Source organism: Orycteropus afer, unplaced genomic scaffold (genome assembly GCF_000298275.1).
Source record: "Orycteropus afer afer isolate SDZICR_OR568_19922 unplaced genomic scaffold, OryAfe1.0 scaffold00622, whole genome shotgun sequence".
In the NCBI taxonomy this organism is placed as follows: Eukaryota; Metazoa; Chordata; class Mammalia; order Tubulidentata; family Orycteropodidae; genus Orycteropus; species Orycteropus afer.
In genome coordinates this window covers 908,270-926,486 of record NW_006922209.1, presented here as the reverse complement: position 1 = coordinate 926,486, position 18,217 = coordinate 908,270, and the positions used below count along the sequence as shown (strand labels likewise).

At 40.2% G+C, this 18,217-nt stretch overlaps 1 protein-coding gene across 1 annotated transcript; it reads right to left on the bottom strand.

Annotated features, from left to right (window-relative positions):
• Positions 1 to 15,727: 15,727 nt before the first annotated feature.
• LOC103210517 (olfactory receptor 10V1) lies at positions 15,728 to 16,657 on the bottom strand. The gene has a single exon (XM_007956434.1). The coding sequence runs from the start codon at positions 16,655 to 16,657 to the stop codon at positions 15,728 to 15,730; it is 930 nt and encodes a 309-aa protein (XP_007954625.1).
• Positions 16,658 to 18,217: the final 1,560 nt, after the last annotated feature.

Sequence of the window (18,217 nt, the reverse complement as noted above, 5' to 3'; positions counted from 1 at the left end):
TTTCCATGCATCTTTGGAGAGACCCATCGTTGCATCTGGATGGCCACTTGCAAACTTTTAAGACTCCAGTCGCTACTCAGCAAAGTAGGATGTAGAACAAGGTTTTTGTATAGTATGTTATGCCAATTGAGCTTGATGTCTCCTGTGACCATGATCCCAAGCCTGTGGGCCCAGTGACTCATTCCCACAGGGTTTTTGGCTGTAGCTAAGAAGTTAGGAGCTCTGGTAATATAGTGCCTAAGGCACTTAACTGCTAACCAGAAGGCTGGCGGTTCAAACCTACCAGCCACTCCTCGGAAGGAAGACTGGGCAATCTACTTCCATAGTGATACTGCCTCGGCAACTCAAGGAGGGGTTGCTATGAGTTGGGGCTGACTTGACAGCACATAACAACAAGTTATCATAACTTTTTCACATTAGAGCTATTATATATATGGACGTTCATATAGCACATACAAATATGTATATAGAAATATCATCTGCCAAACTTTTGGTCATGGGTATATTCCCTTTTGAAGTCTAGCCTTTTTTTGTGATTTTGAATTTTCTACATTTTTTCTCCCATTCTATCCTGGACTGTTTGTAGTCCCGATCAGAGTGGTCGAGGATGGTAGCTGGAGACCACCTAGTTTTTCTGGTCTCAGGGGAGTGGATGCCGTGGTTCACATGGTTCATTAGTTCTTTGGACAAATTATTCCTTTTCATGCTTTATAAATGTATTTATGATCCACCATCTCATTTATATTTCTTAAAATTTTCAGCAGGTGGGAAGATAGATATTAACATCTCTATTTTGTAGCAGAGGCATAGAGAGGGTAATTAACTCATCACCTCACAGTGATTTAGAGGTGGCAGACAGGCGGGTATTTAGCTCTCTGGTAGTTATCAGTGATTAGGTAAACTTCATCTTGATCCTGGTCACAGGACCATGAATCAGCTGTGGTCTCATCCTTAACACTCCCAATAAACTGAGGACAAACCATCGAATGGCTTCTCCAGGCTGAGGCTCTCATGCACATGAATAAATGGTTTTAATGATGCAAGAGGAGATACAGAGCATTCCATCCAGAACTCCTAGCTAATCCCTGGGGCCCACAAGATTCCAGTGGCATTGGGGACTATTCAAAAAGTCCTACTGCTTCATATCAAAATTACATGGGTAAGACTTGGCTTAGCCTAAAAGAGGCTCAGATATATTTAGCATGGAAGTTGTGGTTTACAAACACCAGATGTACCAAGTGCCCATCACTGAAAACACAATCAGTCTGACTGACTGGTTGACAAAATTAGTAAAGCCTAGCACGGTTATGAATTTGGGCACCAGAGACAAGCAGACCTGGCACCATCACGTGGCTCTTTTGCCAGCTGAGTGATCTTGGCAAATCAGTCCCTAGGAACTTCAGTCTCCTCATCTTCAAAGTGACAGTAATATAACACCCATCCTATAAAGTTGTAAAGATTAAATGACATAATGACAATTAAGTGTTTTGAACAGTGTCTGGTGTTGATAGGTATTCATTAAAGGCTAGATATTACCATGAAATCTGTTCTGGAAGAAGTGCAGCCAGAATACTCCTTGGAAGCAAGGATGGCCAGACCTCGTCTCACCTACTTCGGTCATGTTGTCCAGAGGGACCATTCCCTAGAGAAGGATAGCATCCTTGGTAAAGTGGAGAGTCAATGAAAAAGGGGAAGACCCTCCACAGGATGGATTGCCAATGGTGACTGCAGCAACGGGCTCAAGCAAAGCAAGGATTGTGCAGGACTGGGCAGGGTTTCATTCTGTTGTACAATAGGGTCGCTAAGAGTCGGAGCCCAGTCGGCAGCCCCTAACAATGTTACCATGAATGACTTAAAAAAAGCCTGTACCAATGGCAGTGTGTGAGTCTATCCACAGACAATGTGAGTGCTTATTATGACATAACAAAGTGTAAAATCTCCTATTATAATTTTTCCTGCTTTCAGATCTTTATGTGCAATAACATGTCTTCCTGTATCTAATTATCTCCGTAGGACAAAGTGTTAGTATGTTTATCTGGAACTGTTATTATTCCAACTCGAACTGCGACAATCTAGTCCCACAGAGACTCCAGTGACCACAGAGGTGTTCCTAACCCTTCAGAACATTCCTATGTGACGTTTCTGGATTTTAATGACTTGAATGATTTTTTATATAACATTTCCCTTTGGTCCACTTTATCCAAGAGGAAAAGGGCTGTGACTCATATCTCTTCTAGACCACTGTACACCCAGAACCTTTCATAGTGTCTGAACACAGGAGACAAGAATACATACATGAATGTTTGAATGTTTTCTTACCTGCATATGGACAGGAGAGGGAGAATATATATTACATAATATCATCTAGGGGATTTTTAGATTCTTTTAAAGACTAGTTCAATGAGGGGTCTTATTATGATCCTACTAAGAAATAAGAAATAGCAGAATATCCTATGAATCTTGGAGGGACACCCAAAAGAATTTTGACTTGATTCCTTAAGATTTATGTTAAATTATGGGATATAAAGGAGTTGCCATTGGTTGCCTTCGAGTTGATTCTGATTCATGGTAATTACTCACAAAATAGTCATTACCATTCTCGTGATGGGATTAAACCAAAAAACTGAACCCACTGTCACTGAGTCAATTCCTACTCATAGTGACCCCTATTGGGTGTCCAAGGCTATAAGTCTTTACAGAAGTGGATTGCCTCATCTTCCTCCCACAGAGCAGCTGGTGAGTTTGAACCACTGACCCTCTGGTTAGCAGCCAACTGCCTTACTCACTATGCCACCAAAACTCCTTGCATAGCTGATTAGCTCTCTTCATTTTGATATTGTCTGTTTCTACTTTGAACCCACATTAGAAACTGTTCAATATATAGTAACATGTTTTTGATCTTCATTGTCTGTCTTCACTTGGACTAGAGTGTGAGAGCAAGACTGTACTTTGGATAAAGACTGTGAGAGCAGGTGTCACTGGTCATCTAGATAGAAAGTAAAAACTTAGATCAAAATTCTCTGGTGCTGCCCACTCTTCCAGAAGTTTGCAGATGTTTCAGAAGCCAAAGAGAGGGACAGAGTTTTTGTTATCCTAGGAAATAAGTAGACTCATTTTGATATTATCAACTCTAATGGTGTAATCTTTGACTATAACCTGTTCTTCATAGTTACCTCTTAGGTACAGAGATAGTGAATCTGACACCCTGAAGGCAAGCTAAGAGAGAAGCTAGAATTGGCTGGGAGCTTACCTTCTTTCAGAAGGATGAAACTGTCTTCTAATCCAAGTGTTGTTTCCAAAGAGTGCCCTCAATCCACAAACCTTTCAACACTTGTAGGGGCCTTTGGGACCAATCTCTCAGGTGTCCCTAGGTCCCTGCCCAGAGATAAGTGCCAGGCCATGCCATTGACCTTGTGATTGCTGCTCCTGCTTTCATGGAATTGAAGTTGTTATGAGCATTTAATAAAATGAACATTTGTGAGCTTACTGACTGTAATATCTCATTTTCTATAGAAGTCATCACTAGACCCAACAGTCATCTTTCTTATGCCATTGTTGAGGTTTTAATAGATACTAAATTTGAGACACTTTGTTCTTCATTAGCAACTGGTATTGGCAAAATTAAAAATTTGAGAGTTCAATGGTATTTTGAAATATGTTCAGTAATTATTAGTACAAATATATTGCACTATTTCAACAGGAATGTCATACTAGATTTTAGGGAAACTAAGGTTTTTGATTCCTCATTTACTAAGTTTCCATCAGCATTGAATTCCTTGGATTCTGGTATTGTGTTCATCAATTTCAATGATAAATTTTTGTATATAGTCGCCAGCAGTGATTATGAATCATTTCATAATTCTTCAAATTGCATATATCCACTCGAATACTGAAAAGACCATCAAATTCTCTTATAGTATAAACCTTTCTTTTAGAGATAGTATTGTATATCCAAAAAAGAAAAATAATCAACTGATTTTGAAATTACATATTAGCTAAGAGATGAACTAGCTGTGGGATTCACAGTGGAAATGAGCCTTGCTCCTTATTTATTTAATTTTCTAGTTTGCAGAAGTTTCCATCAGAGAGTGAAAAATTTACTTGGCTATATGAGGAGTTCTGCTAGCATAGTGCCTAAGGCACTTGACTGCTAACCAGAAGGCTGGCAGTTCAAACCCACCAGCCACTCCTTGGAAGGAAGGTTGGGCAATCTACTTCCGTAGTGATACCACCTCAGAAACCCAAGGAGGGTCGTTATGAGTTGGGTCTGACTCCATGGCACATAACAACAACAACATTAATAATATGTATCGTAAATGTCATGGTTAGGAACTCTGGTAGTGTAGTGCCTAAGGCAATTTGCTAACCAGAAGGCTGGGGGTTCAAATCCACAAGCCACTCCTCGGAAGGAAGGTTGGGCAATCTACTTCCATAGTGATACTGCCTCGGCAACCCAAGGAGGGGTTGCTATGAGTTGTATCCCACTCGATGGCAGTGAGTTTGGTTTTTTGGTAATGTCATGGTTTGTTTTCCTTGAAAGAATTTCTTAGTCCCTTCAGTGCTTTCAAGGGCATTATGTGCAATGAATTTTGATGGCTACATCATATTGCTTAAAAGATTAATTTATGTAAAGTATCATGCCAATAGTTCAGCAAAATGAATTTAAAAGTATGTATTTTCTAAAGTATACCTGACTTTGGCTTACATTCTAGAAACTATATCCTTACGAATATGGTCAGCACTTTCCTAAATATCATTGCATGCTGCCCCTACCACGTTTTTAGAGGCATGACGGAAGCTCAACTTTTCTATTACATATTGACAATAGCCTCAGATTTATATTTAGTATATGTATCTTCAGGCATTTTAGGTTCTGTTGGAACTGAAAAATAGTTTTATTTCTCTTGGATGATATAAAAAAATTCAGTGTTACCAAATGCAAATTTTGCTATATTGTGCATTGTAGAATGATCTAGACTGTTTTAGAGGCTCTTCTGTTACAATTTCCCTTGTATTCCATACAAATGTGTGCCATTGTCCTGTATCATATCTAACTAGTTTTGTCTGGGTGAAGATCTTGTAAGTGTCTATTGAAAATGTGACCATTCCTCCTCTAGGTATGTCATTGACCGGGAAAATTCCTCTGAAATATTCTACATAAAAACGTTTTCATTTTGTAAATCCACAATATCTCTTCTACATGATTTACATTAGGTATATATAAAATATCTGAGTAAAAATTGGCATTTCTTATATTATTTAAACTTATTTCATTCCTCATTGGAGTAATATTTGGTTTAATGCCTTCTGGATAAATATTTTCTTTAAACATTAAACATTTCTTTGATAATTATGAGTAACTTATAATGACACTAGATGTTAAATTTAAACCTTGGACTAGTCAGCTTAGTTATTTCAATGTGAAATATTCTCCAATTTTCCTATTACTAGTTTACTGAAGGAAGAAGCATATGAAAGTAGAAAAATAATTGTATTTTTGTGCAAATAGGGTCTTTGCAAATGACACAACCTTTTGTGTGTTAGTTTCTTATGTGTGCTATGCTATTTATCTGTGTGTGCCCTTCATATATACAGTGTGTTATAGACAAAAAATATGGTACTTGCCATTAGAAGACCTTGGGAAAATCACTCATAGAACCCTGATATCCTCCCTTTCTGCCAAATGAAGATAATATAATACCAATCTAGGAAAATTGTGGTCTTGAGGACCATGTCATGTGAAATCATTTTGTAAATAAACACTATGCAACTGTAAAATATTATAGTTTCTGAGACCAACTCCCTAGCTAGAACTTGAAGGTTGGCATTGATAATGGCATTTTCTGGATAGCAGGCTGTGGCATAGTGTCTTGTGTTTAGCTTCTTGGGGACAGTAGGAAAGAGCAAGTTGGCTGACAACCAACTTGGCTTGGATTCTGGTTCTGGTGTTGCCACTGAGTAGCCTTTTGACCTTCTGAGAGTCCTACTTATATCTTCCTGTTTGCAAAATTAAGAGATCAGGTTAGATGATCGTTAAGGTCCCTCCTGTGACAAACAGTAGATGGCAAAATGGCTGATCCAAGACTATGGAAGCAATAAGTAATTTTTCATGGAAGGAATAATGCCAGGGTCTGCTCAGAATTGTTAGATTTTCTTTACTGTGTCCTAGGTAGATAATAATGTTTTATTGCAAATCTAGTGAGAAGAAATGGTCCAATTAAAATGTGAGATCCAAGTTTTCACACAGCAAATATCAGAGTAGATGATATAGTTTCATACTTGTTGTTGTTGTTGTTGTTATGTGCCGTGGAGTCGGCCCCAACTCATAGCGACCCCTCCTTGGGTTTCCAAGGCGGTATCACTACGGAAGTAGGATTGCCCAACCTTCCTTCCGAGGAGTGGCTGGTGGGTTTGAACCGCCAGCCGTCTGGTTAGCAGGCAAGTATCTTAGCCACTATGCTACCAGAGCTCCCAGTTTCATACTTAGAACCATGCAAATATACACAAATAAGTCTTTCAGGAGGCTTGTAGGCTGCCTTCAATGTGAGCTGGACTTAGAAGATTTAAGCTGAAGTTTTATTTCTGCTACTTATTAGCTGAGTGACCTTGGGAAAACCCCTTAACCTTCCTGATCCTCCATTTTCCAGTCTGACAAACATTTATTATAATTTCCGATTTATAGAGTTGCTCTAAAAAGTATAAAAATTGCTAATGTTCTTGGGAGAGCTTTGTATATGAAAAGCACTGTATGCATGGGCAGTATTATTACTTGGATATTCAAAGAGGCTAGTCGTCTAGAGGCATGGCATTGACTGTTGTTTCCACTTATCTTAATGAAGATGGGAAGAAGAGGCCCTGGGTATTTAAAATGAAGGGAAAGGAAACAAAAGAAATAATTAGTTTCAAAATCTGGACATGCACCCCCAAAGGAAATTTGAGTTTTGACATTGGAGCAAGAGATTGGTCAGGAGACGAAGGCTTCAGCTGATAATGATGAACTCCCTGGATTCAATTACCCTGGGTCTTATTAAAGAGGACCTTCAGGGATATCTATGTGGGCATGCTATAATAATTCCCAAATGATATTGTGTGACCTTAAAGTGTAGTCATGAAACTCAAGAATAAAGTTAAATTTGCATTAAATTAACTCTAATTAAAAGCTCAGATAATAACTGGAAACAAAGAATCAGCACACAGGTAAACAAAGCAGATTGACTCCCAAATATTGAAGTCAATAATTCAGATAGTTTCTTGTTTCATGCATAGGAAATAACTCATTCTAAGATTAAGACTCTGCACAATTTCATGTTCTTTCATCTCTTTCCCGTATTTTACACCAGGGCTTTGCTTCCTATTACATCTTAGACTGGAAGCAGCAATGAAACCTGGTAGCATCCCAGTAGCATCCGGGCCCCACTGACAGAGGGCTAGTGGGCTCTGCGTGAAGTGCGTGGGCCCAGAGTTGAATCTGGATCTCCTGCATGGAAAGCAAGAGTTTCCCCACTGGACCATCACTACTCCTGTTAATGCACCTACTTTTTTTTAAGTACTGAGACAATCACACGGCAACATTGGACTTCCAAAAGAGCTCAAATGGAACCCCCTTTCTGGGGGAGTTTTTTCCCAAATCAGAGGCCCACAGCATGCAAGCACTTGGTCTTTCTCTCCGACTTGGGAAAAAAGGAAAGTTGCTCTCTCATTGCTTCATGCCCAAGTTGTTTTATTTTGCTTGCTGACTGTTGTTGTTGTTGTTATGTGCCATCGAGTTGGCCCCGACTCATAGTGACCCCTCCTTGGGTTGCCGAGGCAGTATTGCTATGGAAGTAGATTGCCCAACCTTCCTTCTGAGGAGTGGCTGACTGAGAAGCACTCTTGCCATCAGAACCTGCTCCAATGGGAGGAGAAATGCCCAGCACAACGCTAGAAGTAAATACAAAGTGGGAGTTAAATAAATGAACAAAAGTTAGCGCCTAAAGTTACCTTGAATATGAACAAGCTCTCGCTTTCTAGGTACCAAAACTGTGGCCTGGATGTCCCATGATTACAAAGCTCCTACAAGCCAGGTCTCCTGGGTCAGCGCCACCCTCTCCCTGCCAGAGAAGCAACGGTAGAAGCCCCAGTGCCCAACCAAGCTCCTGCTGCCCATAGCGGGGCCCCACAGCTCTTTTCATCTTTTCATAATCCCCGAGGTCCCTCATGGAGCTGGTTTTCTTCTCCCTCACCTCTCACCTGCCTTGTTCGCTCCAGTATCTTCTGACTCATCTTTTCTCCAGTATTCCTTTTCCATCCTGGATAATAGAATTACTGTTTCCTCTGCTTCTAAACAGTCTGATACTATAAAAGAGATGACAAGAAAAATAAGAGTCTGGGAATTTTTTTCTGGGTGTGATTGCAGACCACGTCTACTCATCCAATTCTCTGGAATTATTGTGATTAATGGGAGCAACCTCAGTAACATCAAATTCTCAGAATTTCTGTGAGTGACTGAAGTTTTAAAAAATACTTGCTAAAATTGAGTTTTATATATAGCAAAGTATATGCTCTCTTAATATGCAATAATGATATCTACTCACTGTCTTCAAATGGGTATTTAGTAGTCTCCATTTATATATATATATTATTATATATATTTTAGGAAATGTAGAATTTATAGGTACTAAAATAGAATGAAACATTAAGAATTGGTTTTAGCAATAAGTGTTGCAAAATTTTATTTATGACAATATATATTTATTGGTAACATTTTAAAAATCTGAAAATCACCAAAGAAAGTCCTATTCAATTCCATAAATATTTATAAAGTACAATTATTTGAAAGGAGTAGTAAGGGTTATAAAAGGCAGAAAAAAGTACAAAACACATCCCTTTATGAAAAATTGTATGTTTTTATGAGAATTTTATGAGATACAGACAATTTTTTTAGGAGAGACAAGACTATGCACTCTATTAAGATGGGATTTGTCTCTTGACGGTGAATCAGTTGACCGTAGTAAGTGCTGCCCACTGTGCTGGATGCTTGGAATATAGAGATGAATGCCACACTCTCCATTCCCAAGGCACTCACAAATATTGAAATGTTTCTTTCCTCATCCAGATGAAGCTACTCATATAAAAATAAATTGTAATCTACTAGGGAGCTCTGGTAGCATAGTGGCTAAGGCACTTGACTGCTAACCAGAAGGCTGGCAGTTCAAACCTACCAACCACTCCTCAGAAGGAAGATGGGGCAATCTACTTCCATAGTGATATTGCCTTGGAAACCCAAGGAGGGGTCACTATGAGTCGGGCTGACTCAAAGGCACATAACAACAACGTGTTTTCTAAAAAAATAAGATAGCACTCTCAGTGCTGCCCTTGAGCTTGGCACTTTGAACTTGGACTTTTAGCCTACCCCTAAGCTGTTGTTATGTTATTGTTGTTATTTGCCATCGAGTTGGCCCCGACTCATAGCGACCCCTCCTTGGGTTTCCGAGGCAGTATCACTACGGAAGTAGGAATGCCCAACCTTCCTTCCGAGGAGTGGCTGGTGGGTTTGAACCGCCAGCCTTCTGGTTAGCAGTCAAGTGCCTTAGGCACTATGCTACCAGAAGCTATAAGAGAATAAATCACTGTTCACACCACCCATTTGTGGTATTTTGTGTTACAGCAGCACGCAGTAACCAAAACAGTATTGTTATGTTGATTTCCTTTTCAGAGTTAATTGTGTTAGTGTAAATGAATTCAACTGATTTTTGTGTTTGCTCTTATACCCTACCCCTTCTATTGCTTCCAGTAGCTTTCTTGTTGAGTCTCTAGGATTTCATATAGGTAGATACCACAATCTCATCTGCAGATAGGGATAGTTTTACTTTTTGCTTACCAATTAGGATGCCTTTTATTTCCTTTTCTTGCCTTACTGCTTTGGCTAGGACTTCCAGCACAATATTGAATAGGAGTGGTGACAGTGTACATCCTTGTCTGGTTCCCATTCTCAAAGGGAATACTTTCGTTCTCTCTCCATTTAAAATAATGTTGGCTGTTGGTTTTGTATATATATCCTTAATTATGTTGAGGAATTTCTCTTCTTTTCCGGTTTTTTGGAGAGTTTTTTTTTTTTTTAAATCAGGAAGGTATGTTGGATTTTATTGAGTGTCTTTTCTGCATCAATGATATGATCATGTGGTTCTTTTCCTTTATTTATGTGTTGGATGACCTTGATTGATTTTCTAAGGTTGAACCACCTTGCATAGGTTATATATATTCGGGGCCGACTCGATGGCAAATAACAACAACAACAACAACACTTTAAAATATAACACCTTAAAATATCAATTATTTTACTTACTCTTTGTGATGGTTAATTTTTTGTCAAGTTGGCTATGGCGTCCAGTTATTTAGTAAATCACTAATCTAGATATTGCTATGGTGGTATTCACATTTAAATCAACTGACCTTAAGTAAAGCAGATTAGTCTCTATAATGTAGAGGAGGATCTCATCCAATCAGTTGAAGGCCTTAAGAGCAAAAACGGAAGTTTCCCAAGGGAGAAGAAGTCTGCCCAAGACTGTAACATACTATCCTCCCAGAGTATCCGGCCCACCACTTGGCCCACAGATTTTGGACACAAGGCTGCTTGGAATTTCCAGCCTGTAGCCTGACCTTGCATTTTGGACTTGTCAGTCCCCATAATTGCATGAATTAATCACTTCAATTCTCTCTCTGTCTTTCTCACCTCTCTCTATAACTTACTGATTCTGTTTCTCTGAAGAGCACTGATGAATACACCCATGAATGTGAATAATTTGGGCTGGGCTCAGCTGGGCCATTCCTCCTCTGCTCTTCCTGGGATCACTAATGTGGCTGCAGTCAGCTGGTTGAGGAGCTGGTGACTGGTTGGACTAGGAGCCTCAACTTGAACAGCCCATCTCTGTTTCCTAGGGTATCATGCTCTGATAGGCTAGCCAGGGTTGGTGGGGGTCTCAGGGCAGCAAGAGAGGACAAGCATCAAAGTGGAAGTGTAAACTTTGGCTTGCAACACATTTGTTAACGTCCCATGGACCAAAGTAAGTCATGTTACTGCATCCAGAGTAAGTTGGGGTAAGAGTCTACCCAAAGGCGTGGACTAATGGGGGGCCATAATTGTAACAATCTACAAGGACCTCTGGTAGCATAGTGCCTAAGGCACTTGACTGCTAACCAGAAGGCTGGCATTTCAAACCCACCAGCCACTCCTCAGAAGGAAGGTTGGGCAATCTACTTCCGTAGTGATACGGCCTCGGAAACCCAAGGAGGGGTCACTATGAGTCGGGTCTGACTGGACGGCACATAACGACAACAACCACCACCACACAAATGGTATTAATTGAACAGATTTCTGGCTAGTTGAATAATAATTCAGACAGAGAACTGCCATCAACCCTGCTTTCATCTTGTCCTGCTCTACATTTCTGTCAATAAATTTGGACAAAGGAAAAGAAGTATGATTACAGTTTTGAGAATAACACAAAATTGTAATAAACAAAATAAAAGCCTGAAGATGACTTTGGCAATTTGTATTACTTGGCCAAAAACAAAACACGATTTGTCAGTGTTCAATATAAAGTCCTGCATTTATGCTACTAAAATAAATTATGTTGTCGTTGTTAGGTGCCATTGAGTCTTTCCCAGTCGTAATGACTCTACGTACAATAGAACAAAACACTGTCCGGTCCTGCGCCATCTTTAATTGTTGCCAGGCTTGAGCCCATTGTTGTAGCCACTGTGTCAGTCCATCTTGTTGAGGGCCTTCCTCTTTTGCTGGGATCCTCTACTTTACCAAGTGGGATGTCCTTCTCAAGGACTGATCCTTCCTGATAACATGTCCAAAGTGCATGAGGCAAAGTCTCCCAATCTTCGCTTCTAAGGACTCTGGCTGTACTACTTATTCCAAGACAGATTTGTTCATTCTGGCCGTCATATTCAATATTCTTCACCAACACCATAATTCAAAGATTGAAAGGCATCAATTCTTTTTTCTTCCTTATTCATTGTCCAGTTTTCACATAAATACTAGGCGATTGAAAATACCATGACTTGAGACACTTTAGTTCACAAGGCGACATCTTTGCTTTTTAACACTTTAAAGAGGTTTTTTTTTTTTTTTTTTTTTTTTAAATTGGCTTCTTTTTTTTTTTCTTTAAAATTTTTTTTCTTTTTTAATTTTTATTGTGATTTGGGTGAAGATTTACAGATTCACTTTCATACAGCAGTTCACATACACTTTGGCTCATGACATTGACCACAGTTTGCCACAATGCAACAGCTCCCCTCCCACTTCCTCCTCATAGTTACTTCTTCCCAGTGTCCATCTCTCCATGCACTCCTGCCCCCTGAGCTGTTTCCCTGTGCATAAGAAGCCCTTCTTTCTCCCATGATTGTTCTCTCCAAGGAGTGTATCTACCTCCTTAGGTAAATGTTCAACTCATATGCCTGTCTTTTGTTTGGCTGGAAACCACAGGTGTGGGTTCAATTCCAGACCTGAAGGGCAGCTAGGGGCCATAGTCTCAGTGGTTCCACCAGGCTCTATTGGACCAACAAACCTGGCCCCCCCACCTTTTTTTTTTTCTCCAAATGATTTTGAGTTTTGTTCCACATTGTTCTCCCTCTCTATCAAGGATCTCCTACATAGATCCCCTTTCAAGTGGATGACAGTGGTAGCTGAGCACCATCTAGTTCTTCTGGTCTCATAGTTGTATAGCCTGTAGATCAGATGGTGTACCAGTCCCTAGGACTAATTGTTTCCATGAATTTTGGTTTTCTTCATTCTTCTTTGCTCTAGACTAGGAGAGACCCATCGTTGCATCTAGATGGCAGCTTGCTAGCTTTTAAGTTCCCAGGCACTACTCGCCAAAGTAGGAGGTGGAACAGTGTTTTGTATAGTATGTTATGCCAATTGAGCTTGATGTTTCCTGCAACTATGGTCCCAAGCCCGCAGGTTCAACTACTCGGTCCCTCTGGGTAGCTGACTGTGACTAAGCAGTGACCACAGCCTTGCCCCTTGTCAGCTCAACTATACATCTGGGAATTCTGATCATTCACATAAACTTTAAAGAGGTTTTTGCGGTAGATTTTCCCTATGCAATTTGTTGTTTTATTTCTTTACTGCTGCTTCCGTGGGCACTGATTGTGGATCCAAATAAAATGAAATCCTTGACAACTTCAATGTTTTCCTCCATTTATCATGATGTTGCTTATTAGTCCAATTGTGAGGATTTTTGTTTTCTTTATGTTGAGGTGAAATCCATACTGAAGGCTGTAGCGTTTGATCTTCACCAGTAAGTGCTTCAAGTTATCTTCACTTTCAGCAAGCAAGGTTGTGTCATCTGCATATCACAAGTTGTTAATGAATCTTCCTCTACAAAGTATTTATGGTCAGGCAGAATTGAAAGCTATATGAAAACTATTTGGAAGTTTTATTTGGTTTCAAATTTATTAGCCTAAAGCAATCAAGATGAATTAATGAAAATATAGTTCACAGATCATAAAAAACTAACAGTTCCCTAGGATAAAGTATTCCCAGTATATAATGTTTATTTTTTTGGGAAATCAACATCTGGGCTCCATAGACTAGCTAAGGTGGAGGATACGGAAGTACAGAAAATTTGGAAGGTAATTGTTATGATGAGAAGGTTCAAATATAATCTTCCCTGAACGAAATGTTGGTGGAGTACTTGATTAGAGCAAAGAGGACTTACAGAAGATATAAAGTCTGTTGTAATACATTTAAACTATTTCAATGTAGAAAAGAACTACAGAGGCTAAACACAGGACCAGTGCAAAGAAGCTGTTCATAGACTTTAAATTAAAAATTGTATGTAGTACTTTAATAACTAGAGTTGTCCAACAAGGAATGGAACATCTTAAGAATTAAATATCTCTTTCCCTGTAAGTTCCAACACAGTCTGGATGACTAGAGATGTGGTAGAAGAGATTCTTGAAGAATCCAAGAATCAACGATTCCCATAGTCTTCCTCTCCTTTATTTTAACTTATTAAATTAAGTAATATTCTCTCCATCATTATTGTTATCATTTTCTTACTGGGCACTTTTAAAAAGTTAGGGACACTGTCATTGATTTTCATTTTGGTTACAAAAAGAAAAACTGTAAAAAACAAAACGCTTCCTTTTCTCTTTGCTTGCTGCAAGTCTTCCTTCTCTGCCATTCAGGGGCTGCTTGGCCAACATTTAGAATATAATCTCATAACCCTGGAAGGGACATTTGGAATTGTTGAGTTCAGCCCTGCCACGTCAGAAGTAAGAAAAGTGAAGCTTAGAGAGATGAAGACACTTAGCTGAGGTTACATACACTCCTATTAACAGAGCAAGCTTAGAATCATACATCAGCGTGGTGTAAAGAGAGACTGATTAGTCTTTAGATTCCTAAATACTTGTGTTGTCATTCTGGATGTGTTTCTGGAAAATGAAGACAATGATACTTACTTTGTTGTTGTTGTTGTTATGTGCCGTCGAGTCAGCCCTGACTCATAGCGACCCCTCCTTGGGTTTCCCAGGCAGTATCACTACGGAAGTAGGATTGCCCAACCTTCCTTCCAAGGAGTGGCTGTTGGGTTTGAACCGCCAGCCTTCTGGTTAGCAGTCAAGTGCCTTAGCCACTATGCTACCAGAGACTCCTTAATGATACTTACTAGGAGTATAGAAAGTGAGATAATCTATATAGAGTGCACGTTGTTGTTGTTATGTGCCTTGCAGTCAACCTGACTCATAGCAACCCCTCCTTGAGTTTCCGAGGTGGGAGATACTGAAGTAGATTGCCCAACCTTTCTCCTGAGGAGTGGCTGGTGGGTTTGAACTGCCAGCCTTCTGGTTAGCAGTCAAGTGCCTTAGGTACTACGCCACTAGAACTCCCTATAAAATGCACAGTAGATAGAAATCTAAGGAGCTCTGGTGCCACTGTGTTTAAGGCAGTGGGCTGCTATCAAAAAACTGGCTGTTGGAATGCACCAGCTGCTCCAGGGAAGGAAGATGATGCAATCTACTTCCATAAACATTTACGGCTTTGGAAACCCAGTGGGGTCGCTATGAGTCAGAATCGACTGATGGCAGTGGGTTTACATAGATATCTAATTCTGCTGTAAAAGAAATACAAGTGGGTGATTGTGTTTATTTTCTCACAGTTCTGGAGGCTAGAAGTTTCACGTTAGGGTGTGTCCCTTGGGGAAGGTCCTACTTTGCTTATTTCAGCTTCTAGTAACCAGCTATCCTTGGAGATCCTGGGCTTGTGGATTCATCTGCCTCCATCATCAGATAGTGTCTGTCTTCCGCCTACGTCTGCATGCATGTCTTTGTGTCTATGCTGGTGTGACCTTGATTGATTGATTACATTATATTACATTAAATTATGAGAGGTGATTACCTCATATTAGATTAGATTACAGCTACAGAGATAGGGGTTAGGATCCCAATACACATTTTTCAGGGACACAATTAGTCTGTAACAGTTTCTAATAAATGCCAAATGTCCTCTTTAATCTATGCCCCAGAACACACATTGTCCTAGGTGCTATGGCTTTATTTTCAATAAAAAAGTAGCATTAATTTTCTCTTGGTCTCGCAGAACCAAGTGCCCTATGTCTCAATTTGCTAATGCCATTCCTAGTTTATACCTGTCTTCCCATTACAATTATTAATAGCATCCCATTTTCCTCTCAAAAGTGTCCCAATATAAATGCTTAGTCATAGGGTCATCCTACTAGAACTTTCTCAGAGTCTTCCTCAGGGCATCTTTCAGTTCTTTGTTCCTCATACTATAGATCAACGGGTTTAAAATAGGGGTGATGAAAGTGTAGACCACGGACACCATGCGGCCCATCTCAGGAGAGTAGCTGGAACTCGGGGACAAGTATATAAAGCTGGTGCAGCCGTATTGTAGAAGGACCACCATGAGGTGAGAGGAGCAGGTGGAGAAGGCTCGCTGGCGTCCCTCAGCTGACTGGATCCGTACAATGGCCGCCACAATGAAGGTATAAGAGATGGAAATAAGTGAGAGGGGGATACTGAGGACGATGAAGCTGATGATGTACAGGGCAGTCTCGTGAACGTGTGTGTCTGCACAAGCCAGGCGCATGACTGCAGGCAGGTCGCAGTAGAAGTGGTAGATCTCGTTGTTGTTGCAGAAGGGGAGGTGGAAGATTAAAACGGTCAACGGCAGTGACAGCAGGCAGCCCAGCACCAGCGAGCCAGCCACCAGCTCCGCACACAAGGGCCAGCTCGTGATGAGGGCGTATCTCAGAGGGTAACAGATCGCTATAAACCGATCACAAGCCATGACTGCGAGCAGGACACAGTCAGCAGCACCCAAGAAGACAAAGAAAAACATCTGGGTGCCACATCCAGTGACGGAAACGGAAGTTTTGCCCATCGTCAGAAGGTTGGCTAAAGCCAGTGGCGCAATAGCAGATGTATAGAAGATTTCCAGAACTGCCAAATTAGCCAAGAAAAAGTACATGGGAGTGTGGAGGGCGTGGTTGAGCTGGACAGTGACTGCGATGGTAGCATTTCCAGTGACGCTGGTCACGTACATCACCAGGAAGGCCACAAAAATCACCACCTGTACCTCAGGGCTAGTTGAGAATGGACGGAAGAAGAACTGTATCTTTGAAGTTTTATTTATTCCTTCCATGAGTAGTGTGTTGGACCTGCTGATAGGAAAGACGATATGAGTCTGTAGGCATCTCTCATCAGTGAGACACTTTCCCAAGCCCTCCATTGCAATGCTAGAGCACGTTTCTAAGGTAGTCCATACTTATATGCATACTTTCATTACATAACTGTCACATTATGTCATTACAGAACTGCCAAAACATCGAGTATCGTGGTCCAGCCAAGTTGACAAATATTTTTTGGGGACATAATTCAATCTGTGAAACGCCATCCTCAAGTACCAAGGACTGAGAAATCCTCAGTGGTGGGAACTTAGATCAATTTTACTTTAATACCAGTGCCAAACTTAGCACAGTGCCTGATATGGCAAGGCTATCAAGAAATATTTGTTGAATGAATTAATAAATAAAGTCAGTTTATATAAATTCAAAGTTATAAAATTGATAAAACAAGGTATTAATTCATTTGTGAAACATGATAACTGAAACTTTAGGAATGTTTAGAACAATAGATAACATGATTTAAGAGACCTGATGTCTTGAGTGATGTCCTGAGTCTTCATAGGCTGGGAGCGGGAGGCAGAGCTGGACCCCAAGGTTGAGGGGCTTTCACCCAGCCCCTTAGAGCCTGTCACTTTGAACTTGAACTTAAAGCCTCCAAATCGTAAGAATAAACTCCTGTTTGTTAAGGCCATCCCATTTATGGTATATATTCCTGTCAGAGAGGCACTAGGGAACCAGAACACCAAGGCAGCTGCAGCTTAATGCTCCTGCCTCCTGGTGGCAAAAAGTGTAGTCTCAAGATCAAGGCCATGGCCAGGGAATGATATAGTTGATACAAAATGAATTACTGAATTCATTGGGATATTGTGGATAGAATGTCCCAGTGATGGTTTCTGTTCATGTTCTTCTGTTCAGCTACCACCTAGTTGGACTAGATTAATGCACCCTACTACCTGGACATAAATTCACCTAATCTGAAATCACTTGTGTCTCAATGTAATGGGTAGATTACACTGGCTTCATTTTATTACAGTTAGCAACATCATGATAAATGGAGAAAAGATTGACATTGTTAGGGATTTCATTTTACTTGGATCCACAATCAATGCCAATGGAAGCAGTAGTCAAGAAATTAGGTGGTTAAGACACTGGGAAGAAGGACAGGGCCATCCATTTCTGAAAAAATTGGCTACTGAAAACCTCATCAATAACAGTGAAACACTGTGTGATATATTACTCTATCATTTCATTACAACATCTTGAAAATAGAAGAGAAAATCAAATGTAAAGAAATACTGTAAAATACAGTGTTTCAAGAAATGCAAGTACTAAAAATATCCATTCATTGCATTATTATATAGTAGCATGGAAAAGAAAAATGGGGGTGGGGGAAGACAACTGGTCTATGGCCTAATGTATTCCAAAATGTTATCTTTGCTAGTTACTAATGACAATATAAGGAGCCTTGGTGGCGCACAGTTATGTTATCGCTGCTAACTGGAAGGTTGGCTGTTCATACCCACCAATCAGCTCTGTAGAAGGAGGACTTGGTGGTCTTCTCTTGTAAAAATTATAGC